Source organism: Malaclemys terrapin, chromosome 7, assembly GCF_027887155.1.
Source record: "Malaclemys terrapin pileata isolate rMalTer1 chromosome 7, rMalTer1.hap1, whole genome shotgun sequence".
Classification (NCBI taxonomy): domain Eukaryota; kingdom Metazoa; phylum Chordata; order Testudines; family Emydidae; genus Malaclemys; species Malaclemys terrapin.
In genome coordinates this window covers 126097090-126121777 of record NC_071511.1, presented here as the reverse complement: position 1 = coordinate 126121777, position 24688 = coordinate 126097090, and the positions used below count along the sequence as shown (strand labels likewise).

At 56.5% G+C, this 24688-nt stretch overlaps 1 protein-coding gene across 5 annotated transcripts in view; it reads left to right on the top strand.

Annotated features, from left to right (window-relative positions):
• KCNIP2 (potassium voltage-gated channel interacting protein 2) overlaps positions 1-24688 on the top strand; it is a 119821-nt gene that overhangs the window by 44670 nt on the left and 50463 nt on the right. Inside the window, exon 1 of one of the 5 annotated variants that reach the window (XM_054035659.1) lies at positions 11105-11158. The exons of 2 other annotated variants lie outside the window; for them this stretch is intronic. In XM_054035659.1, coding sequence (XP_053891634.1) covers positions 11143-11158 — 16 coding nt within the window. In that variant the 5' untranslated portion in view covers positions 11105-11142. Of the gene's footprint in view, positions 1-11104; positions 11159-13332; positions 13631-24035; positions 24163-24688 lie in introns of those variants that run through there. 2 more of the 5 variants (XM_054035657.1, XM_054035655.1) reach the window with 2 other exon arrangements.

The following is a 24688-nucleotide window of genomic DNA, read 5'->3' as shown; positions in this document are numbered from 1 at the left end:
AAAAAACTCTTGCAGTGATAATCAGGATGGCCCATTCCCAACAGTTGACAAGAAGGTGTGAGTAACAGTAGGGGGAAAAATTAACATGGGGAAATGGCTTTAACTTTGTGTAATGACCCATCCACTCCTAGTCTTTATTCAAGCCTAATTTAATGGTGTCCAGTCTGCAAATTAATTCCAGTTCTGCAGTTTCTCGTTGAAGTCTGTTTTTTGAAGTTTTTTTGGTTGAAGAATGGCCACTTAAGTCTGTTATTGAGTGTCCAGGGAGATTGAAGTGCTCTCCTACTGGTTTTTGAATGCTACAATTCTTGATTTCTGACTTGTGTCCATTTATTCTTTTGCATAGAGACTGGCCAAACCAGACAATGTACATGGCAGAGGGGCATTGCTGGCACATGATGGCATAGATCACATTGGTAGATGTGCAGGTGAACGAGCCCCTGATCGTGTGGCTGATGTGGTCAGGTCCTACTGTCAAAGTCAGACTCGGGACTCCCAATGTGTTAGACCATTCTGTTTATTAGCAAAGCGCTCTGCTAATACACCCAGATAGTTTGAGTCTTGCATGGTGCTCACATTATCTTATTTATACAGATAAAAGGGCACAAACTTAACAAGATAACAAAAGGAAGCAGAACTGATAAGTTTACCTGGGGCTAGGCATGCATATCTTATTTCCTTACTAACTATTACCGATCTCCTGTTAATGTCCCACCATTAGCTTAAGTGGACCCATTGTTTCATACCTTAATGTTTCTCTTCCTGACAACTATATTTCAACATTCATTATTCCTGCTTAAAGGAACATACAGCATTTCTTTAATCCATTCTATTTTAACAATGATGGTGTCCCTTGAATAGATATGCGGACAGAGTTGGCAACGCGGTTTGTTGCAGGGATTGGTTCCTGGGTTAGTGTTTCTGTTGTGTGGTGTGTAGTTGCTGGTAAGTATTTGCTTCAGGTTGGGGGGCTGTCCGTAAGCGAGGACTGGCCTGTCTCCCAAGGTCTGGGAGAGTGAGGGATCATCCCAGGGCCAGATTAAGACCTTTAGAGGCCCTAAACACTGAAAAGATTATGGTGATCTCCCATATGTAATTCAAAATAAAAATACTATACCATAAAATTATTCTAAATGAGACAAAACTTACATGTATGCTGAAATTAAAATAGCTTCTTTCTAGATTTTCTGATTGCAAATTCTGGATAAGTTAATCGAAGCTGACTCGACGAAGCATGTCCGCTTCCATACGCAATAGGGAGAGTGAATCAAGTCTGTCCTACACATTGTTGTTCTCTGAGGGTTTTTTATTCTTTTCAGCTGAGAAAAAGAGCGTTCTGCAGAGCAGTTAGTAATCATCAATGTTAGAAAAATACATAGTGCGATCTCTACATTTGGAAATACACATTGTATTCAGTCTTTCAATATTGTGTCATGAAGATCAATGTGACTGAATTTCATTTTTCCTGTTTCATTAAACTTTGCGCAATGGAACTGCTGTACTTCTCCACAGAGATTCATGTTCAAGTCAACAGGGTATGAGTCAACTAGCTTTTGGGAGCCTCGTGAATATTGTTCATCAGATAAGTCCATATCGTTTAGAAAAGAAAATCTACTTGATACTTTGTACACTTCACCTCTCCTCTTCATATGAGCTTCAAGTGTATCAATTATAGCGTAGTAAGTAGATACGCAAAATTTGTCTCTAGGACTCAGTGCTTTTTCTGTTGCACTGCGATCATTTTGCTTGTTTTTTTCCTGATTCGCTTGCGGGACTGGGCTTCTTTGTAGTTAGTATCAGGCACTATGTCTTCAAATCTTTTGAAATCGTTCCTCAAAGTGTGTAAGTGGTCTGCTAATGATTGACAGAGGTCCGCACATGTTTTCAAATCCAATTCTTCTTTTTCTTGGAGAGCTTGACTTGTGTGGTAAGTGTTGTAAAATTTCATTCCACATGGTCAACATGAACACAAACTCTAGTCCAGGGGTAGGCAACCTTTCAGAAGTGGTGTGCCGAGTCTTCATTTATTCACTTTAAATTAAGGTTTCGCGTGCCGGTAATACATGTTAACATTTTTTAGGTGTCTCTCTAAGTCTATATTTATATAACTAAACTATTGTTGTATGTAAAGTAAACAAGGTTTTCAAAATGTTTAAGAAATTAAATTAAAATGCTGATCTTATGCCGCCAGCCTGCTCAGCCTGCTTCCAGCCTGGGGTTCTGTTCACCTAGGCCTGCAGCGGGCTGAGCAGGGCCTGTGGCCGGGACGCTGGTTGGCAGGGGGCTGGCAGCTGGGACCCCAGACCTGGGGGGGGGTCAGGAGTCAGGGCAGAGGGTGCAGGGCAGAAGGCTGTGTGTGTATGTGGGGGGCGGAGGTTCAGAGGGCAGTGGGGGGTTCAGGGCAGAAGGCTGGGGGTGTGGGGGGATTCAGGGGTCAGGGCAGAAGGCTGGTGGGTGTGGGGGTGCAGGGCAGAAGGCTGGGTGTTGGGGGTGACTTAAGGTCAGGGCAGAGGGCTGGTGTGTGTGTGTGGGGGGGGTCAGGGCAGAGGGCTGGTGTGTGTGTGTGTGTGGGGGGGGTGCAGGGCAGAAGGCTGGGGTGCTCGGCTCGTGGGGGTACTCCCAGCCCCCTGCCCTGAGCGGCTCAAGGCAGGGGGCTGGGAGGGATATGCCCTGTTCCACCCCCTTCCCCCAGGCCCGTCCCTACCTCTCTCTGCCTCCTCTACGGAGCTGTGTGCACACTGCGCTCGGCCCGGCTCCCCCTCCCGTCCCCCTCGCAAGGGCCATCGCCGGCGGGAAGGGGGAGGAGGCAGAGGGGCCGGAAAGCACCACGCTCGGGGGAAGAAGCGGGGGATGTTGTCCCACAAACTTGTACAGGATCGTTTTAGGGGTCAAGGCAAAGATGCCACATTTATTATTAATCTGTAACTATTAACAAATACCTCAATGCTTATACACACACACACACACACACACACACACACACACACACACACACACACACACACACACACACACACACACACACACACACACACACACACACACACCAAAATGTTCTGCAGCTGCTGGATAGTTACCAGTCCTGAGTGTAGTTTGAGTTCGCAGCTTGGGATCGTAGCTCGTGACAGCTAACTGGCCAGGAGAGCTGAGCACGAGGGGGAGCCGGGTCTCTGTCGGGCGCGCACCGATGCTCCTTGATGTTGATAGCAGAACGTTACCCAAAGTCTCTCATCTCACCCTTCCTTTTTTATAGGAGTTTTTGGATTCAAAGTCTCTAGGTCTCGCTGTGTCACGCCGCCTCTGGGTTTGACTTGATCACCCGTCAATTGCAGGCGTGACTGTCAGCCTGGGACCTGGCTTTGATCTTCCTTCTGTTTCTTTTTAAGGTGGATGCTTCTTGCTTGAGTTAGGGCTGTTGTCTAGTTCTTCAGCCGTTGGTATTTGAACTTTATCTCATCAGGACGGGCTGGTGCTGGAGGTTGATTCTATCACCCATACATCCCTCATTCACACATCTTAACTAGACTAATAAGATTACAGCAGGGTTTGCAAAAATGAAGGTTGCAGCAAGCCCTTACAAAATGGAGTAAGCATTTTAAAATGGGGTTTGAATTACAATATGGCACAGAAGTTACAATGTAGGCAAAATGGCAAGTGTAATGAAAGTTACAATGTAGTAACAGAAGTTACAATGGTACAGTGGATAACTTAAAAACAATTTCATTCACATTGGTTCTACAGGGAGGGGGGGAAACTTGGCTGCCGCAGGACCAAGCTTCTGCCTCCCCCCCCTGCAGGGGGGGGGCAGGACACCCCCCCTCCCCCAAGCACTCTTCTCTGCAGAGGCAGAAGTTGGTCCTGCGGCAGCCAAGCTTCCCCCCTCCCCCACTTCTTCCCCCAGCGTGGTGCATTCTGGCCCCTCCGCCGCCTCCTCCTCACCGGGCAGGCAGTGTGCCACTCAGAATCAGCTCGCGTGCGGCATTTGGCACGCGTGCCATAGGTTGCAGACTCCTGCTCTAGTCCTTGCATCTTGTTTGCAAAGTTTTCTGCCTCTCGTATAGTTTCTCCCTTTTGTGATTGGTCTTCAGCTATACTTTCTAATGCATCCACAATCTTTGAGTGGGACTCCAGAATTGCACTTGTTGCCACTGCGTGTGCCTCCCAGCGAGTACTAGAAAGAGATTTCGACACACGATCATTGCCCAAATATGTTTTAAGAACTGCCCATCGGTGTGTTGAGGCAGAGAAAAATGTATAAATTAACTGGCCTGTTGAGAAGAACCTTACTGCCACCGGACAACACTCAACGGCACTGCGGCCAACAAGATTGAGAGTGTGCAGCACGTGGTATGAATATGGCATATTTGTTCTGTTCTAAAAGCTTCTTCTGCATTCCTTGATAACACCCTGACATATTGGCAGTGTTGTCGTAAGATTGACCTCTGCACTTTGAGAAATCTATTTTGCAAACTTGGCACAGATAATGCAGTACTTGATTTACAATTTCTTCACCAGTGTGGCTTTCCAAATCGAGGAATGTTCTAAATCGTTCAACTGGTTTTCCATCTGTGGGAGACACATATCTTAGTACAATACTCAATTGATCAATATGTGAAAGACTGGTGTAGAGTCGACAGATACACTGAAGTACCCAGCAGTACTTATTTCATCCACAATAGCTGAACGAACTGTCTTGGATAAGTATGAGGGGTTACCTTTGCCAGCATTCCCATATTTTGAAATATGGCCTGCTAAAAATGGGTCAAACTGAGCCACAAGCTCCAACAATCCCAAGAAATTTCCATTCTGCAATGATCCAAATGTGTCATTTGATCCCCGGAAACGCAGACCACGTTCAGCTAATGTTTGAATAACGGCTATAACACACGGCAAGACGTGTTGCCAGTATTCACACTCCACTTTAATTTGTTCTTCCAATTTGTGTCTATCCAAAGAAAGGAAAAAAACTAATCAAGGACATATAACTCAGAAGAATATATTAATAATAAAACACAAATGTATTGCAATACATGACAGGATCTGATTTCCTCGCATTATTTCGATCTATGTTAGTAGGATGACCCCCTGGTTTAGGTGAAGATAAGTAATAAAAAGAGAAGAGAAAAATGGGAGAAGACTGTAGTGGAGTGTAAGGAAGTCGAACAAAGTTCTTATTTTTTCCCATGATGACTACTTTGATTTTTTTAAATATCAAATCAAATTTTTTCAAAAAAAATTTTTTTTTTGGTGCCCCCTGCTTTGCTGGTGCCCTAAGCATGTGCTTAGTCTGCCTATTGGGTAATCCAGCCCTGTCCTTCAAGTTAGGTTGTAGATCCCTGATGATGCGCTGGAGAGGTTTTAGTTGGGGGCTGAAGGTGACGGCTAGTCGTGTTCTGTTACTTTCTTTGTTGGGCCTGTCCTGTAATAGGTGACTTCTGGGTACCCCTCTGGCTCTGTCAGTCTGTTTCTTCACTTCCCCAGGTGGGTATTGCAGTTTTAAGAATGTTTGATAGAGATCCTTGTCTCTGTCTGAGGGACTGGAGCAAATGCAGTTGTATAAATTTGTTAGTCTCTAAGGTGCCACAAGGATTCCTCGTTGTTTTTAAAAATAGCGAAGGCCTCTACAAGGGCCTAGGCACAGTTTTGCAAACCCTGCAGCATCTCATTGATAAGCCTCTGACCGGTGCCCTCTGCATTAATTAGCCCAAAGGCAGAACCTTAAACTCAGAGGCCAGGTTTCAGTATGAATACTGACTTCTCCTGGGTATCCGCATCTAAGGGAATTTGCCAATACCCACAAGTCAAATCCAGAGGGCTGATGAATTTTGCCCTGCCCCCTCCCCCCCCAATAGATTGAGTAGGTCTTTTATCTGGGGTGCGGGGTAAGGGTCAGGTTGGATGATGGCGTTTTCCCTTCTAAAATCCGCACAGAATCTCATGGCTTTTATCCCTGTTAGGAGCCATCACAACAGGAGATGCCCAGGACCTGTTTGATTTAGCGATTACCCCTGTATCCAGTCTGCTTTCGCTTCCTCCTGAATCTGTCTTTGCATGTCTCCTGTGGCCTGGTATGCAGGGTGTCAGAGTCCCTGGGCGATGCTCTGGAACTGCTCCCCACAAAGCCAGTCAGGACTTCGGGGAGCCTCCTCTCCCTTGGAGCAGACTGTCTGCAGGGCAAAAAGCTCACACAGCTTCACCTTCCTGGGTCTGGCCTTGGAGCATTCAGCATCCCCTGCCCCTCCGTGCGCTTCCCACAGCAAGTCCACCCAGGCGGGGTCCTGGGGAAGCCAAAGGGTTCTGCACCCCACACTTTGCAGTCAGACGTGACTCTCTCAGCCAGCCGGTAAAACAGAGGTTTATTAGAGGACAGGAACACGGTCTAAAACAGAGCTTGTAGGTCCAGAGAACAGGACCCCTCAGCCAGGTCCATTCTGGGGCCCAGTGAGCCAGACACCCCCGTCTGCCCTCATTCCCCATCCCCAGCCAGCCCCAAACTGAAACCCCCTCCAGCCCCTCCTTTCTGGCCTTTGTCTTTCCTGGGCCAGGAGATCACCTGATCTTTGTTCACCTCTAGCTTTTCCCTTGCAGGGGGAAGGGTCCCAGCCATTTGTTGCCAGGATACAGAGTGGCGGCCATTTATGCACACTGGAGACTTAAGAAATGCATAGGGGAAACTGAGGCACCCACACAGTATTCAGAGGAAACATTAAGAACAGTCCCACTTGGTCACACAGGGTCGCAATGCAAACACTCAGGTGTGCCTTTCCATTACAGGGTACAGATGTTGTAAGTGAGATTCATGCTGCAGCAACTCACAAGTATTCCATAAAGTCTGAACCCCAAATGCATTCGTACAATCCTCATACCTATTTTACCAATGCTCACGCCCAGGTGAGCCAGACTCATCCCAGCTGTGGCACGGTTCAGCTGAGACATGGGGCCCTCGGCATAAGCTGGCACCTGGTCTGCCAGTGTCACCCCCGACGCCTCCAAAGCACAGTCAGACCCATTGTTTGTTTGTATTAATGGGAGAAAGATGGGTGTGCTGGGGGCCAGAGACTCTTCAGTGGGGCCTGGGGCCCTCTCCTGATACCGTGGTGTTGTAGGAGTGTTACAGGGTAGCGGCGGGGGAGCCATGACACAGCAGGGCTGAGCCAGGTGCCCGGAAGCGGGGAGTTGGGAGGGCCCCTTGGACACAGCTGAGCTGGGGAGCAAAGGGCAGGGCATGGATGCTCCTGGATAGGTTGTTCTTCTCTTCCCCTCCTTACCGCTGTGGTGGGGAGCTGTCGTGTTGCCCCCCAGAGGTGGCTTCATTTCAGCAGAGGGGTGACCCCCTTCTCTGCCTCCCAGGGGAATTGGGATGCCAGCACAGAGTGGGCAGGGACCCCTTGGCTGGCTGGCGTTGTAGAGCCAGGGCCTGGGTAGGTCCCAGATGCTCCTGAGTGCCCCCTGTGCCGGTGCATGGCCAGGCCCTTCCTTCTCCCCCCCAGAGGGCGCTGGCTCATTATTGTAGGGTCTCTAGGGGATCGGGCTCCGAGCACACTGCTGGGGTGTCGTGGGGCTGCACTGATTCCTCTGCCACCAATTCACTCTCTCCAGTCCTGCCCTTGGTAGCTGGGCAGTGTCTCCAAAGCCAGCCCCCACTGCCTGCCCCCTGCCCCCCTGCACCTGCTTCCTGTCTGCACAAGTTCTACCCCCTTCCCCCGCACTGACCCGCTTTGCTTCCCGCCCTCCACCTGCCCCGTGACCTCTTCCTCCCCCTGCTTCCCCACAAGTGCCCTGTGGCCATGCTGACCCCCAGCAAGTGCCCCGTCTCCCCTCTGCCTCGGACCCATGGCATGGGTACCTGCTGCCTGGCGCTCCTCTCCTCCAGCTCCGGCCGGGATCCCCGCCAGCCTGGCCTCTGCACCTCCTCCAGGCCAGGCCTCTGGGCCTCTGCTGGTCCAGGCACCGAGGGCTGCTCCCGCCTCCCTGGGTGTTCACCGTGCTGCCTCGGGCCATCACCCCTGCTCACGTGGCTCCAGCCCCCGCCCCGTGCCTGTCTCTGTTTAGCCCGGGATCACTCTTCAGCTGAATCCCAATGGGACCTCTTTTCCCAGCCCTGCCTCCAGCCTGGGGCTCGCTGATGCCCCCCTTGTACAGCCAGGCCATGTCTAAGACTTGCCACTCTCTTCGCCGGCGACACCATGAAGAGCCGACCTGAGCTCTGCCCGGTAGCTAGATCTGCCCCCACCCCCAGAGTACCCCTGCCATCCCTAGCACCCGTGTTGCACCCTGCCCCCCATTCCCCACCTCCCCTTGCTCTGACTGTGCCATCCCCTGTTCTGAAGCCATCCACACCAAGCATCCCCATCTAACTCTGCTCCCCAACCTGCTCTGCTCCACCAGCGGTGCCAGCCTCGCCCACCACCTTGCATGCCACCCACTGTGCCTGGGCTGGTCACCTTGGGCCCTTTCACATGACCACCATATGGGTCCCCGGAAATGTCCTGGCACCATGCAGAGAGACAGGAGCCTCCCGGTCCACTATGCCTGCATGTACTAGCCCCTTTCCTCACTGCCCCCCGCCTCTGTCTAGGTCATCCATTCCAAGGCCAGAAGAGACCACTGTGATCTTCTAATCTGAGCACAGGCCACAGAATTTCCCCTCAAAAAATTCCTAGGGCAGATCTCTTACAAAAACATCCAATCTTCATTTAAGGTGCTTGCTATTTGCAGGGACTGTGCCTTCTCTTGTAATTGTACCGTAGGCTATGAGCGCTGCTAGAAACACACACTGGTAACAACTGAAATAGTTAAGCATTAACTTTTCTGCTGGTGTCATTAGGTTTCAAGTATCGGGGGTAGCCGTGTTAGTCTGTATCTACAAAAACAACAAGGAGTCTGGTGGCACCTTAAAGACTAACAGATTTATTTAGGCATAAGCTTTCGTGGGTAAAAACCTCACTTCTTCGGATGCATAGAGTGAAAGTTACAGATGCAGGCATTATATACTGACCCATGGAGAGCAGGGAGTTACTTCGCAAGTGGAGAACCAGTGTTGACAGGGCCAATTCAATCAGGGTGGATGTAGTCCACTCCCAATAATGGATGAGGAGGTGTCAATTCCAGGAGAGGAAAAGCTGCTTCTGTAATGAGCCAGCCACTCCCAGTCCCTATTCAAACCCAGATTAATGGTGTTAAATTTGCAAATGAATTTTAGTTCTGCTGTTTCTCTTTGAAGTCTGTTTCTGAAGTTTTTTTGTTCAATGATAGTGACTTTTAAATCTGTAATAGAATGACCAGGGAGATTGAAGTGTTCACTTACTGGCTTATGTATGTTACCATTCCTGATTTGTGTCCATTTAGTCTTTTGCGGAGGGACTGTCCGGTTTGGCCAATGTACATGGCAGAGGGGCATTGCTGGCACATGATGGCATATATAACATTAGTGGATGTGCAGGTGAATGAGCCCTTGATGGTGTGGCTGATGTGGTTGGGTCCTCTGATGGTGTTGCCAGAGTAGATATGGGGACAGAGAAGGCAACGAGGTTTGCTACAGGGATTGGTTCCTGGGTTGGTGTTTCTGTGGTGTGGTGTGTAGCTGCTGGTGAGTATTTGCTTCAGGTTGGGGGGTTGTCTGTAAGCGAGGACTGGCCTGCCTCCCAAGGTCTGTGAGAGTGAGGGATCATTTTCCAGGATAAATTGTAGATCATGGATAATGCGCTGGAGAGGTTTTAGCTGGGAGCTGTACGTGATGGCCAGTGGTGTTCTGTTATTGTCCTTGTTGGGCCTGTCCTGTAGTAGGCGATTTCTGGGTACCCGTCTTGCTCTGTCAATCTGTTTCCTCACTTCTCCAGGTGGGTATTGTAGTTTTACGAATGCTTGATAAAGATCTTGTAGGTGTTTGTCTCTGTCTGAGGGATTGGAGCAAATGCGGTTGTATTTTAGGGCTTGGCTGTAGACAATGGATCGTGTGGTGTGTCCTGGATGGAAGCTGGAGCCATGTAGGTACGTATAGCGGTCAGCACAAGATCCACCCCACCAAGGTGAACGGGAAGCGCTCATGACTCTTTTAGAACTGGTCCAGCTGTGGTGTGTGGTGTTCAAATGAGCCCATAGCTGCTGTGTCTGGACAACAAGGGGCACAGCACCTGTTCCTCCCTTGTGCTGCCTCGGGGTTGCATTTGGAGGGTTTCCTGGGCGAAGAGGAGGGTGAGATGCATAAATCTTGCTAATGAAAACTGAAATCCTGCTAGCGCCGCTGGCCTGTTCAGGCTCTGACTGAGCCCGGCTGGTGCTGCGTGGGCTGCTTTGCCAGGGTGGGGTTGCTCAGGACCAGAGTTGTTGTTGTTGTAGGGTTGCTCGGGGGTGTGTTGTCAGGGGGTTGTTCAGCACGCGGCTCTGTGCACTGGCTTGGAGGCTCGCTCGGGAGCACACGCCTGTAAGCGCAGGTTTGTTATTGTAGGGTGCTCATGAACACTCGGCTGCCGTTCAGGCGTTCATTCGGGTGGGGAAACACAAAGCCGAAGGAGGGTTCAGACGTGGGCTGGGGGGGCAGGGCAGCATATCCCTGGCCAGTGCATGCTGGGCTGGGGGGTTGGTCTAGTGACCCTGATTAGGTCATGTGTGGGGATCGGACCTGGGACCTCCGGCTGGACTAAGCATGGGTCAAGCCCATTAGCTGGGAGGCAGTAGCGGACTCGCATGTGATCCGACCGCTCAAAGGGGGCAGAGAGCTGCAGCGTTGTTATAACAGGCTAATGGGAGACTGGAGGGGGTGCAGCCTGACCCCGCTGAGGAAAATTATCCAAACCTCAGCTCCTGTGATGCCAAGGGAGATGGTGGGTGGTGAGCTGGCGCTGTGGGATAGGAGCTGCTTGGAGACCTGCCAGGTGAGACCTGCTCTTCTGTGGGTGAAGTGGATTCTCAGTACCACACCCATCAGCGCTATCTGAGCCTCTGACCTTCCATGGCTGGTGTCATGTGACGGGTCCCAATAATCAACCCCCTTCCTTGCTTCCCCCCAACCCAGTTCCTGGTTCCTCCCAGTGCACAGGTGCGACCCACGGAACCAGCAGTTACACTGTCAGAATGTGACAATAAGGCAGAACCCACTGACTCACTTAGGCTTTCAGACGGTCTGCGACCGGGTCCTCGCACATGGCCACAATGGAAGGTAAGGGAGGCAAGATCTCATCATGAAGCAAAAAACTGGCTGAGACAGTAGGGTTGGTCAACATTCACCATGGCAGGAGGCTGGTGGCTGGTGCCTTTGTTGCTATGGCCTGTGTTTAATATATTTATTAATGATCTGGAACGGGAGGACTTGCAGATGACACAAGGTTATGTAGGTTGGGCAGGACCAGAGAGACCCAAATCCAGCCAAGGGAATGGACAACATGAGGGCAAGTGACCCACACTGTGGATAAATGCAAAGTAATGCATGGTGGGGGAGGGGGACTTTCTAAAGTACTCCGACAGAGGCCGGGCAGAGTTGTTGTGTAGTTTTTGGATGTATAATACCGATGTTTGTTTTTAAGCTTTTTTTTATTGATTTTTAAATTTTCACCATTGTGGGAATCCCAGGGGGTGTATGTCAAGCATGTAATGCCTGTAGCTGCTGAGATGCAAAATGTTAAAATGTTATCGGCAAAACCCAAATTGTCGATATCCCATGTCAAAATAGATAAAGTAAATATCCTTAAATCGACCCCTAAGAGGTTCTCGGGCAGCGCTGTTCTTCGCCTGATCAGCACCGATGGAAATATTTTTCCATTGGTTTGCGCATATGGTGAAATCCAAGTTTACTGACACTTACTGATAACAATCTAATCCTTCCACGCCTACTCGTACGTTACCTAGGGCCCTAGATGAACTGTATCAGGGCTCTGGGCTCATTGCTGACAGCTCAAGGAGACCTCAGCTCACAGTGCAGCTATCGCTTAAAAAAAACCCTAAGCAGGCGTTAGGATGCGTAAGGCAGGGGCTGGGAATATTCTAATGCCAGCAGATAAATCAATGGTGCAGCCTCATCTGAGTCCTGAGTGCAGGTCTGAGCACCCCTCTCGCACCGAACTGGAAGGGGGGTCAGAGGAGTGACGAGAAGGGTCCAGGGCCTGCAGAGCTGCTCTCATTCCAAAGAGAATGAGAAGAGCAGGAGTGTTGCCTGGGGCGGGCAATAAGAGGGGCGAGGAGAAAAGTCTGTAAGAAATGACAGGCCACCAGCAGGGAGCTTGGGAGCTGTTGGCCCTGTCCCGTAACACACGAACCTGGCCATGCTCACTGAAATGAAGAGGTGGAAATGCTTTCATATGGCAAGATTAGCATGTGGAACTCACTGCCACAGGACATCACTGAGTCCAAAGACTTGGCAAAATGCAGAAAGGGACTGGACATTTTCTATGGATAATAGAAACTCGCCCTAGCCCTGCTAGAGCATCTCCCAATGGCTATGGGGGGAGGGTACACCCAGCTTTGCACCAACACACTGTCATCAGGGCACACTGGAGCCTCTTTCCCCTCCCCCCCACCCCTGTGTGCGCCTTTTCTCTACCACACCCTCTGGCTCAGGGCAATAACCCACTGCCCAGGGTGGGGCCTGTATGGGGCACTGGGGGCAGGCCATGTGCAGCCCTCCCCACCCCCATGCAGCCCCAGCTATAGGGAGAGCAGCAGGGCAATTGCTGGTGCCTGGGCTGTGGGGGGTGCATGTGGATGTGTCCTGCTGTACCCAAGCCTGGCTGGTGCCTAGGGAGGGATGTGCCCAAGCCTGGCTGGTGCCCATGGGGGGGGGGCTGCCTGGCTGGTGCCTAGGGAGGGATGTCCCCTGCCTGGCTATGCCCAAGCCCAGCTGGTGCCTGGGGGGGGGAAGGGGATGTTCCTTGCCCGGCTCTGCCCGTGGGGGATGTGCCCCTGCCCCAGGGGGGAATGTGCCTTGCCCGGCTCTGCCCACGGGGGGATGTGCCCCTGCCCGGGGGGGGGGGAAATGTGCCTTGCCCGGCTGGTGCCTGGGGGGAGGGGGAATGTGCCTTGCCCGGCTGGTGCCCGGGGGGGGGCTGTGCCCCTGCCCCGGGGGGGGGGCTGTGCCCCTGGCCGGCTCTGCCCGGGGGAGACGCGCCCGCCCCCGCTGCGGAAGGCGCATCCCTGCCAGCGCCGGGAGGCCGCGGGGGGGCGGCGGCGGCGCCCATTGGTCAGCGGGACCTGTGGAGTCTGGCCGTTGCCATGCCGACCGCGGCATCCTGCGCGTCCCCCGAGCGGGGCGCCGCCCGCCGGGGCTGCCCCATCGCGGCTGGGCAGAGCCCGGCCACAGGCGGGGACGGGGACGGGGACGGAGCGGCCGGGGCAGCGGGTCCTGCAGCGAGCCCTGGCGGGGCTCTGCCCGGCCGCTGTGCCCGGGGGACCCGTGTCTCCGGCGGCTGGGATCGGGGCCCCGGGGCTGGACCCGCCCCTGATGCCCAGGGAGCCTTGGGACCGGGGAAGGGAACTCCCGGGCCCCCCAGCTGAGAAGGGGAGTGGCCGGGTCCTGCCCCTGCCCCTGCCCCGGCGCTGCCCGCGGGCACCATGAATCGCTGCCAGCGGCGGTGCCACCGGCAGCTGCGCAGGGGGATTCGCTTCTTCTACCACTTGGTCACCGGGACCCTCTCGCAAGGTAGGATGCCCCGTCGGTGCATGTCCCTGGTGGGGCCGCGTGGCGGCCAGGGGCTGCCCTGTGCCCGCCCGGACGGTGCCCTGGGCCCGCGTCGTGGAGGCTGGCGGTGGGCAGCAGAGCCCGGGTGGGGCTGGGGTGCGTTTACTGGGCTTGTCTTTAAGGGGCTGAGGCTGGAGTCTCTTAGCAGAGGGGAAGGGGGGGTTGTCAGAGCCCGGGGGGGGGGCTTATGGGTTATGGGAGCTGTTATGGGGGCAGGTGGCGTGGTATGGGGCACCACAAAGGGTTCTGTGTCTGGATGTGCAGGAGATTGGGGACAGGGTTGCTACAGAAGTCAGATCCGCTGTGGGACCTGCGGGGGGTGTGTGTCATTCTCACGCACACACCTGGGGGGGGCAGAGCACTGGGGATTGAATCACAGCCAACCCATGCCCTGCCCTGCCCCCCCAGGAGAGATGATCTGGGGGGCTTGGGGCATGGGTTGGGGGTAGGGATCCAGTCTCCCCTCTGCCCCCAGACCAGCTTCATGCGTATGTCTGGCCCCAGCCCTAGGTTTGGGGTCAGTCCTCGGGGAGCCCACGCCCTGAGTGCAGGGAGCAGGTTGTCTTTGATGCTGAGTTACAATCCAAACCTCCCCTTTCCCTGGGTCCGGGACACCAGCTCCTGCTCCCACAGCTGCACCAGGAGAGACCCCCACCCTCCCTGGCTGGACACCTGCCTCAGCCCCTTGCTCTGTGGCTGGGCTCACCCTGGGCACCCCAGCGATATCATTTAGCAAAAGTCATAGACCCGGTGCATGACCCCAGGACTCCCTCTGCCCCACAGGGAAAAGGGGTGAAAGCCTTGGCTTCCGTGCCCCTCCCTGGACAGGGGTCTTCATCCCCCCCACACCCATTCGCTGCCAGCAAACCCAGCCCCCTTCCCCCCGTAATAGGCGCTAGATTGCTCTGGAGGTGTCTCTTGGAGGGGGAGGCATCAGCCGTACAGAGCAACACCCCAACCCAGTGACACATGCACAGCCGGCAGCGCTGAGTGACTGGAGCCTGCCCCCCGCTCCAGGGCGTGTCTGCCTTGCTTGAGAGCCATCTGCGCCCTCTGGGTCCAGCTAGTGCCAGGCACGCTGGTTGGGCTAACCCAAGAACTGACCCGAAACCAGAGCCAGCCCTAAACCCCGGACTCCCCTATGCATGGGGCTTGCTGAGCTCTCCCTGGTCCTGTGCAGCCCCTGCCCCTCCAGAGCCCACCTGGCCAGGGGCTGCACCTGGGCTCTCTGACCCGGCCTGCAGACCTAGGTCCTGCTCGGCATCTGCACTTGTAGCCACTTTTCCAGCTAACCATCTCGAGCTGCTCACGGAGCTGGGGATGCGCAGCGGGGTGGGGCTGTGGCCGGGTCCCCTTCCCCTGGGGATCCCCGATCTCTCCTCCCTGCAGTGGGGTGACACTCATGTTGCCCTGTGGGAGCCCGGCTCCAGTGTCTCGCTCCCTGGGGCTGACGGGGTGGGTGCTGTGAAGGCAGGATGCACTGTGCTCCCTTGGGGGTGCCGAAGCGGGGGGGAGGTGGATCGCTCTATAGCCAGGCCCTTGGGCTCGTACGGCCGCATCGGCGCTGGGCGAGGGCGTGAGACTCGCAGTGTGCCCCGGCCCGTCACACCGTCTGGCTTCGTCGTGTTGTCAGTCTCACTCCACAGGACTGTCTGTGGCAGAGGCTATGAGGAACCCACCGCTTTGGCGCCGTGCCTGGCGCTGGGCTGACAGGCTCTGATTTCACATTCAGCAGCTGTCCTGCCTTGCGGGGGAGCCTGGCACGTCTCAGGAGCTGAGCAGGCTCGGGGCTGGGAGGAGAGAGCATGCAGCCTGGAATGAGTCGGACGCCTGTGGGGGGGCGAGGGGGGCGGCCTCTCTCCTCAGTTGGTGCTGACTCCAGGGTCCCAGTGCAGGGCTAGGGGCTGCTGGAATTGCAGGGGGAGGGGGCTTGTTAAGGGGCATTCTCCTTTCAGTCAGCTGCTCCCAACTGGGGACTGGAGGTGCCTTCTAGGCCAGCGAGAGCAGGCAGGGATGCCAGCAGGGGTGTGAATTGCAGCAAACCGCGCACCCTGCTGTAAGCAGTACCGGTGTGGTGCTCGCGGGCCCTGCCTCTCCTTCCCTTGGCTTTTGGACCAGGGCCAGTGGTCTGTGCTGGGGTGAGTGAGAAGAGCCGGGGGCCCATGGGAGGCCAGCTGAGTTTCTGGGCTGCAGCTCTCCTATGCTCATCAGCTGCCCGCCTTTCCCCGCCGCGTGGCCTGGTATTGGGGCTTGGCTGCTGCAGTGACATCCATGCAGGCCTTTCAGAGAAACCGGCACCAGCCCATGTTCTGCGCCTCAGCGGCCGGGAGGTCACATAGCCGCCTGCTCCACCCCTTGGGCCCAGCCGCAGTGGGGCCCAGCCGCAGTGGGGCCCAGCCACCCGGCTTGCAGCGTTGTCAAACGCCTCGGCCGCTGGCCAATTGCTCGGCCGTCGCTCCCCCGGTGTAGTCGGCTCACACACACGGGCTCTCAGCGAGGAACGCGTAGGTGTCTGACAAGCCGGCGAATGCAATCCCCCGAGCCAACGGAAGTGCAGCCATTTGGAGCCCAGCCCGCTGAGCTCCTAGCTCCGCATCAGGCAATTACAGCCCCATCCGCTCATTCTGGAGGGTGGTGACAACTTCCCGGCCCCACCCCAGAGCATTGCCACGGGCTGGCCTGGCCCACGCCTCCGAGGGCAGCCTGGAGAACCATCACGGCTGGTTCCCTGCTGCTTGGGGCAACTGGCTCTTAATTACACACAGTGTGTGTGTGTGTGTGTGTGTGTGTGTGTGTGTGTGTGTGTTCGTGCACCCAGGGTACTACCCCCAGAGAGAAGGGGACGATGTCGGGAGCGTTCCCCTGGAACAGTCGGCGGAGCGACCTTCACGTGCCGCGTGTCCCTGCCAGCCCAGTGAGAGGGTGACCTTGGCCTCCGATAGCTTGTGAAGGTCCTGGAAGATGCATAGTGCCCGTCCCCCAATAAGTGGGGTGGGTGGCAGTGTTTGATGAACGGGGTGGGAGCAGATGGATTTTAGCAGAGGAGATGGCTCGTCTAACGCCCTGCGGGGGCGGGCGGGGGGCAGTAAGAAGCCAAGCCAGCCTGATGGATCTGCCGGCATTGGGCAGAGCGAGAAGTCTCTGCTACCTTGGTCTGTTTTTCTGACCTAACATGGGCTCCCGCCTCTGGGGGGCCCCAGCCGCGGCTGGGAACAAGGCATCCCCTGGGCTCTATCCGGGTGTGCTCTGAGCTGTGGGGCTGCCTTCCTGCTCTAGGCCATAGCCCCTTGCAAGGGGCTGGTGCGGGGCTCTTCCCCCTCCGAGCGTTCTCCAGCCTCGCTGTACATGGGCGTGGGGCTGAGCCTTGCTGCTCCCCCTTGTGCTGTGCTAAGCAGTCACGCACGCGGGGCTGCAGGCTGCCTCCGCCCTTCAGGGGTCGCAAGGCAGCCTCCGCTCTCTCCATGCCAAACTCAAGTTCCCAGGGACCTTCCCCACCTGCTGGCCCTTTGGCAGTGCTCCTAGCCAGCTGCGCCAGCTCTCGGGGCTGCCTGCTGAGAAACTGGCCAAGACCCGGGGCCCCCCCCCAGGCCATGGAGCAGCTCTTGGTTGCTTCCAGCTAAGGCTGGCTTGGACCCGGTGAGCTGGAGGTGAGCGAGCTGTCTGGTCCCAGCCCTCCTCCTCACCAGCCTGGGGAGATGATCACACCAGCCCCAGCTGGCCAGGGATGGATCCATGAACCAAAACGAAGACACGAGAGAGGAATCTCCCGCCATCCCGCCCAGCCCCTGTGTCCCCCGGGCAGCGTGGGGAGCTCCTCACACCTGGAGGAAAACGAGAGCTGACCCCCCCCCCCTGTGGCAATCGGGACTGACTGATAGTTCAACTCTCCAAGCTGGGGTGCCCTTTACACTGTGAGAACAGCCACTCCCCATCTGTTCACACACCGCCTCCAGCATGCTAAATCACTCCCAGCTTCTAGCCAGCCACTCCTGAATCCTATTGCAGAGCGACACCAGCAAACTTCCCGACTTGTCCCCAGAAATGTGCATCTCGTACTGCCCAGCTCTGACCTTCGGTGTAATACAAGATCACGGAAAGGCCGTCATTTCATTACCAGCCAATGAGATGCACAAACCCAGTTATCTCAAATGGAGGTTCCCAAATACACACTGGCTTAGAGAAAACAATAAAACAAGTTTATTAACTACACAAAGATAGATTTTAAGTGATTACAAGGAATGAGGCATAGAAGCCAGAACCAATTACAAAGAAATAAAAGGTAAAATGCAGACTAATCCCTAACTTAACAACCTCAGTGAATTTAAAGTAAAAGGTTTCTCTCCCCACATGCTTACAGCAGTTTGGCTAGATCCCTTCAGCCAGGACCTCTCCCCAAGTTCAATGATGCTTTCTTTTCAAATGTTGTTGAGTAGAGCTGAGGGTAGAGAGGTGATCTGGGGCCTCTGTTCCTCATTTTTGTATCTTTTTCTCCTCTGAGAATCATCTCCAACAGCTAGTCTGTTTACACAGGAACCCTCGCTGTTCCTTTGCCAATATGTAAATCTCTCGCTCACACCCTTCTTCCTGCCAAAGAACGGCCGCTTACCCAAGGGATAGTTCATGTGATTAAGTTGACACCTGGCTGAGGCATCAACGTATCTTTGGTCTCTGAGGAACTGGATTATGCCTGCTTTTCTAAACTTGGGGAATGTCTCAGCAATGTCATACAATAGAATCTTATACCTTTTCATACAATGTTGCCACACACATTTTACCAGGACACTAATGGTCAGCAGATTATGAGTTTTTCACTGACCCCTCACATGGTATACTTGTACAAAACTTATCATGGACTTGTAAAAGGGTGAACATAAGAGTACAGTCTGTCACGCCCCCATTCGAGCCCCAGGCCCAGTGAGTCGAACGATTAGAAGGGTCACCTTCAAACGGCTGCCCAACCCCGTGCAGCAGGGAATGGGGAGAGGAAGAGAAAAGGTTAACTGAAAATCCAGGAGCACACACCTGTCTTCTCTGCTCCCTCCGTAAACAGGGAATGTAGCGTCTCCCTGAGGACTGATGGGCTGAAGGTCCACTTCTGGAGTCTGAGCCTCTAGGCGCTTCCAGGTGCTTCTCTGAGGCCATGAGGGCTAGAAACGTTCTGATCTGTGAACTGAAGGGGAGATTCTCACTGTAACGCTGCCTGCAGTGACTTGGATGCAGATACCCGACACGAACCAGCCACAAACCCCACAATGGCTGTGTGACGAACTGGGACTGTTCTTAATGTGGTCTTTGAATGCTGAGTGGGGAGTGTTGCCTGGGAAGGCACGGGGGTTTGGCTGGGACAGTCTGCATTGGGGGATGGGAGACTGGCCTTGAGGGAAGATACCTGAGCATGTAACATGAGAACCCAGGAAGGGGTTAGAGGCCAGGTGACACCTCTGCCCGGGAAACTGAACAAAGGCTGTGGGAGGGGTCACTGAAGGAGAGTTTCAGGAGCTGGCTGGTGGAATGGCTGGGAGGCAGACGGGGCTCTGACCTCTCAAGGGGGCTGTGGTGCCCCTGGAACCCCAAGATGCACCTAATTGGGGGGGATCCTGTTGTCTGTACCTGCAAGACCTGTTTTGGACTGTGTTCCTGTCGTCTAAATAAACCTTCTGCTTTACTGAGAGTCACAGAGAATCGCAGGAAGCCGGGGGTGCAGGGCCGTGTGTCCCCCCACACTCCGTGACAGGCTGTGAGTTCTGTACTTAGCTCTCACCCACCAATTATCAAGTGTGAGTGAAACAGGCTGACCAGGGAGTCCCAGACAGTCCCGTTGGCTCGCCGGGCTGTCTCGCCTCCCCGGTGAGCTGCCTCTGTGATAGCCGGGCCCTTACCCCAATGATCACAGCAACATTTAGGCTACTCCCCGTCCCAAAGGACCCGTCACTTACCCTAGGTCAGCTGCACCTTAGAGCTGGCACCAGAGACCGCGCTGCTGGCGAATCCTAGAATTACCTATAGACTAAATCTGACGATCGTTTAAGGAAACACGAGTTATTGATAAAGTGAAAGCAGAACTCGGGCTTAAGGAAAGCGACCAATATGGCGAGACTCCTGATCTTACAATCTCGGGCTGGCAACGTTGGGGCAGCTGCTCCATGAATGGAGAAGTGTCTGTGTCTCTGGGGGTGTTTCCACACAGCCCTGGCCGATGGGGGCATGGGCAAGGCTGGGAGCTCCTGTTCTAATTTTCCAGGCCTGTCAGTGTGACCCGGCCCCCCAGCTGTTCGGCTACACATCCGTCTCCGTGGCTTTGCTTGGGTTTTGACGTGGCTGTCTCGGGCAGGGCGTGAATCCTGTGTCCGTGGCTGCCGTGTTCCTCCCGTGCCCTTAGAGAAAGGGCTTTGGGCTGGGTTGTGAACCCAACTATTCGTAAGGTGGCTGGTGCAGAGGCCCCCCCCCAGCGCCAGCCAATGTTCCCTCTCATTTCTTACGTGCATGTGCAGAATGAATTTTGTTCTGTGGACCAATATAGAGGTGATGGGGGTGGGGCCGAGGGGTTCAGCCTATGGGAGGGGGTTCTGGGCTGGTGCAGAGGGTTGGGGTGCCGGGGGGTGAGGGCTCTGGCTGGGGGTGCAGGCTCTGTGGTGGGGCTGGGGATGAGGAGTTTGGGGTGTTGGAGGGGGCTCAGGGCTGCGGCAGAGGGTTGGGGTGCAGAGGGGCGAGGGCTCTGGCAGGGGGTATGGGTTCTGGGCTGGGACTGGGGATGAGGGGTTTGGGGTGCAGGCTGCCCCAGGGCTGGGACTGGGGATGAGGGGTTTGGGGTGCAGGCTGCCCCAGGACTGGGACGGGGGGAGAGGCCTCTCTCCCTGCCTGTGCAGCCCTTGGTAGCCGGCCGCGCGGCCAAGCAGCTTAGAGGGAACTTAGGCGCCAGCAGGAACTTCCCACCCCCCGAGCTCAGATTTTAACCATGGCCCAGGGAATCGCAGCCTCTCCTCTGTCTGTTGGCAGGGTTCTCGCCAGCTCATCATGGCTCTGAAACCAGCCATCCGGGGCACGCAGACAGCGCAAGCAGAGCTGCTCTCCATTCCCGCCTGGCTGGGCTACAGCTCGGCGCTCCCCCCTTGCGGGCACTGGGCAGGGTTATAATTCTGCCTGCTGCTGAGTCCGTGGGCAGTAGGGACACCAGATCGGATGGGCCAGCGCTCTAGGCCGAGGCGCAGGAGGCAGGATGCCAGGCTAGATGGGCCCATGGTGTCGCTGCTCCTGGCTGGGAATCTTAGACTGCTTTGGAAAGCAGGAGCCCGAGCCTGCCTGCTCCGTGCATGGTGGCGCTGGGCCCTGCAGGGGTGACAGCAGGACTGGGACCAGCGCAGGGAATGCTCTGCAGGGGTCCCCAGGCCAGCCCGCTCCCTCTCTCCGCAATCCCGGTCTCTGAACCGCGCTCGCCCGTTCCGCTGCTCCGGCCCCCACAGGGAGCCTGGGGCTTTGCTATTTGCCAGTTCCCGCTATGGCTCCCTGGCACTGTCACCCTGAACCCTTCCGGCGTGCCGTTCCCTGCCCCCTCCCACGCTGGGGCTGCCTGTGCCGCATCTCGGGCCTGTCTGGGAGGGGAATCTGTCCCAATTCCATCCCCGGCGATGCCGCACCGGGCCAACCTCCCAGCAAACCCGGGCAAAGCTGTGGCCGGCATGGGTCCGCTGTAATGCCGCTGATGCCAGCGCAGCACGACCTGTCTGCATAGGGGCTCATGCTGCGGCTGGCATAGGCCAAATCCCCCCCCCCCCGCCCAGGGGGCCCAGCGAGAGCCTGTGGCGTCTGGGCCAAGGACGGGGCGAGGCTGGGGCAAGAGAAATGACTCCATCAATTTACCAGGTTAAAACGGTGACTTCAGCACCCGAAAATAGACCGGCGCCGATATGCTCATGTGCTGATTAATAACGTGCCCCGTCTCTGATTAGCAGTTGGGTAATAAGGGAGCAGCTGTGACCTAAATTTAACTCTCCTAATGGGTGATGGAGAGAGGGTTTTTTTTTTTGGTTCTCAGGCCATCAGCCCCCCCCCTGGCTGCTTGGCCCAGGTCCCGCCCTGCTCTGGGAGGAGGCCGGGCTTCCAGCCAGGGAGCAAAGAGCCCCAGGGGACTCTCCGGAGCTGACCAGGGCTAGCAGCAGCTGCCGAGTCAACGGGTTGTGGCCCCCGTGCGGCCACAACCCGGCGTGGGAGCAGAGCTACAGCCCAGTTTCTCCAGGGCTTGTCTCTGGGGGCAGCCAGCGGGGCCCCCCATGGGAATGGGACCCCGCAGCACCCTGCTCCAGAGTGTGCCCCCTAGTGCCTGGGAGTCCCCAGGGGAGCAGGGCGGCTTGCCTGGGCCATGCTGAAGGATCCCCCGAGAGTCCCTGCCAGCGTCTGTCCCCTGCTGCCCTCCTGCGGTGGGGAGGGAGTTACAGGGGCTGAGCCGTCCCGGGTGGCGGGGATGACGGAGCCGCAAGGAGGCTGCATCCCGTTGCAACTGGCCAGGGTGGCGATGGAAGGAACCACGGTTGGGGGCAGCTCTCCCCACCTGGTATCTCTGTGACACCCCCACGCCGCACCGGGCAGGCAGAGAGCCGCCCCCCACCCAGCCCCCGTGGCTGGCCATGCCATTGGCTAGTGGCCCCGGCCCCACGAGGGGGGACTGCGTGGAGACTGCTCCGACGGCCGCATCTGGGCGAGGGGCCCTGCCCTCGGGCACGGCTGTTTATACCCTGCGCGCGATGGGCTGGCGAGGCGGCTAATTTTAGCTCCGTGGCAGCGCTGTGCTTTGGCGGTAGCACCAGTCAGCGGGGGAAGGGGGCGTTCAGAGCCTTATTTTAAAAACCCAGGCAGAAAGTGGGACAGCAGCGTCTGCCGCTCGGCTCCGGCTGGGTCTGAACACGGGCCCGGGGCTGCGGGGGTGAGGGAAGCCTAGAAACACAGAGGTTTACGCACTCGTCTGCTATAACTCCCCCCGGCCTGGATCTGCCCCCGGGGTCAGTGGGGCCTGCCGGCAGCATGGAGGGGGGATGGGGGGGTGTCTCTTGCACAAAGCCCCCAGGCTGTCACTGCTCAGGTCTCAGCTGGCATGAGGGGCTGGGCTGCTGGGGGATGAGTCGAGACTGCTGGGTTCTGATCCGTTGCTGCAGCCAGGGTGCAGGATCTGGGTTCTGCACGTGCCCCTGGCCTGCTCGGGGGGATGGATGGAGACCACGGCTCGCCAGAGCAGGCGGGAGCGTCACGAACGCTGCGCTGGCTCAGCTCGAGTCGCCAGGAGAAATCCCAGGGCAGCCGAGGCTGTTTGTAGCTTCCCTCGTATTTGCGGCTCGAGGTGACTGGGTTTATCTTGCCCTGTAACTCATGTGGCAACCACAGCCTGCCCTGCCTTCGCTAGCATCTGGCCTTGGAGTAACTAACTCCAGTGATGAATGCACCTCGTTTTCCCCGTGAAGACAAGGCCTCGGAGGATCTGTCTACACTGAGTGCAAGCCCCGGGTTAGCAGAGCTCGAGGGAGCAGTCCCTGAGTTTGTTAACCTGAGGCGTGAGCAGCTCCACTCCTCTGTCACCCCAGGTGTGGAACTGTTGAGCCCGGGCTCCAGCGTCTACACCGCGTTCTGCAGGGACAAGTCCAACCACCCATATCCCAGATTTCCCAGCGCCCTCCCGAAATGGGGCCGCTCGGCCCTTTGGGCGTGGGGCAGCGCGGGAACACGACTGGCCCGAGGACAAAGGAAGTCGGCCTGGGGCATTGTGGGATACTTTTGGTGAGCTCCCAGAGCACAGGTCCAGTGGGGCTGCGTCCGCACTGCAAAGCAACAGGGCTTGAACCCTGGGTCCCGGCTTGATTCAGGGTCGGACTCTCTGCCCCCATGAGGCCCTGGGTCCAAGCCTGGGTCAGCGTGACTGGCGTGTAGGCGGAAGAGGGGTTCGGTTTGAGGCTGAGTTTGAACCCGGGGCTTACGCTGCAGTGTGGACGTGCCCTGGGGAACTCCTCCCCCAGGGGCTGGGAGGCGACAGGCCAGAGGGTGAGGGGTCTGGGAGAGGCTCCTGAGCGTACATTGGCCGCAGAGGAGGACCAGGCCCTGTATCTCCGCAGGCTGGTGGTGAACTGTCTCGGGCTGGCTCGTGGGGAGGGGCTAGGCCGGCCCCCCTCTTGTGCCAGCTGGCAGTGCCGGGCTCCCCTGGGCCGGGTGGTTATTTTTAGACAGGAGCTGTGTTAGATGAGAGCAATTACGGTAATTGGTTTGGGAGCTCGGCTATCGTGTGTCGCTCCCGACCCCTTTGCGGGGAGGCAGCGAGTCCCAGCCCAGCGCCCGTGCTGGCAGGGGGGCGCTGGCACCGGGGGGCGGCACCGGGGCAGGCGCCAGGGATGGAGCCATGGAGAGGGCATCCCCACACAGCGACAGCCTGCTCTACGCCTCGCTGATCGTCATCCTCCTCCTCATCTCCTACTGGTTCACCACCAAGTGCTTCAAGATCATCAGTGGCATCGACGGTAGCGGGGGCAAGCGGGGGGGCCCAGGGGGATCTGGCGGGGGAGGGCAGGGCTGGGTCTGCGCCGGGTTGGGGTGACCTGAATCCCAAGGGGTTTCCCAATCGCCCGGCAAGGTGTGGCTGTGGCTGTGGCTGCCAGCCTACCGGGCGGGTTATTCCCTGGCTCTTCCCCGGCCCCCTGTGTTTGTACCGTGCGGCAGCGATGCCAGAGGGCGGCTCCCTGGCAGTGCCCCGCTCTGGCAGAAGGAGCTGGCCGTGGCCTGGCCGCCCCTACGTGGAGACGGCTGCCCTGCCCGCAGGCTGTGCTCAGTCCTGGCTTCCCCCCGTCCCAAAGCAGGCTGTGGCATGGCCGGGGCAGGCTGGCGAGGGGTCTGGTGCCATCGCTCTTACGCTGGGGATCTCCCGTGCCAGCCCCTGGCTGCTCTTGGCTGGGAGCCCCTTGGGGCGGGACCTACATCTGCGTTCGTTTCATTCGCCTGGAAATGGGTATTTGGAGGGGTCGGGTGCACTGGGCGCCCCAAGGGGCT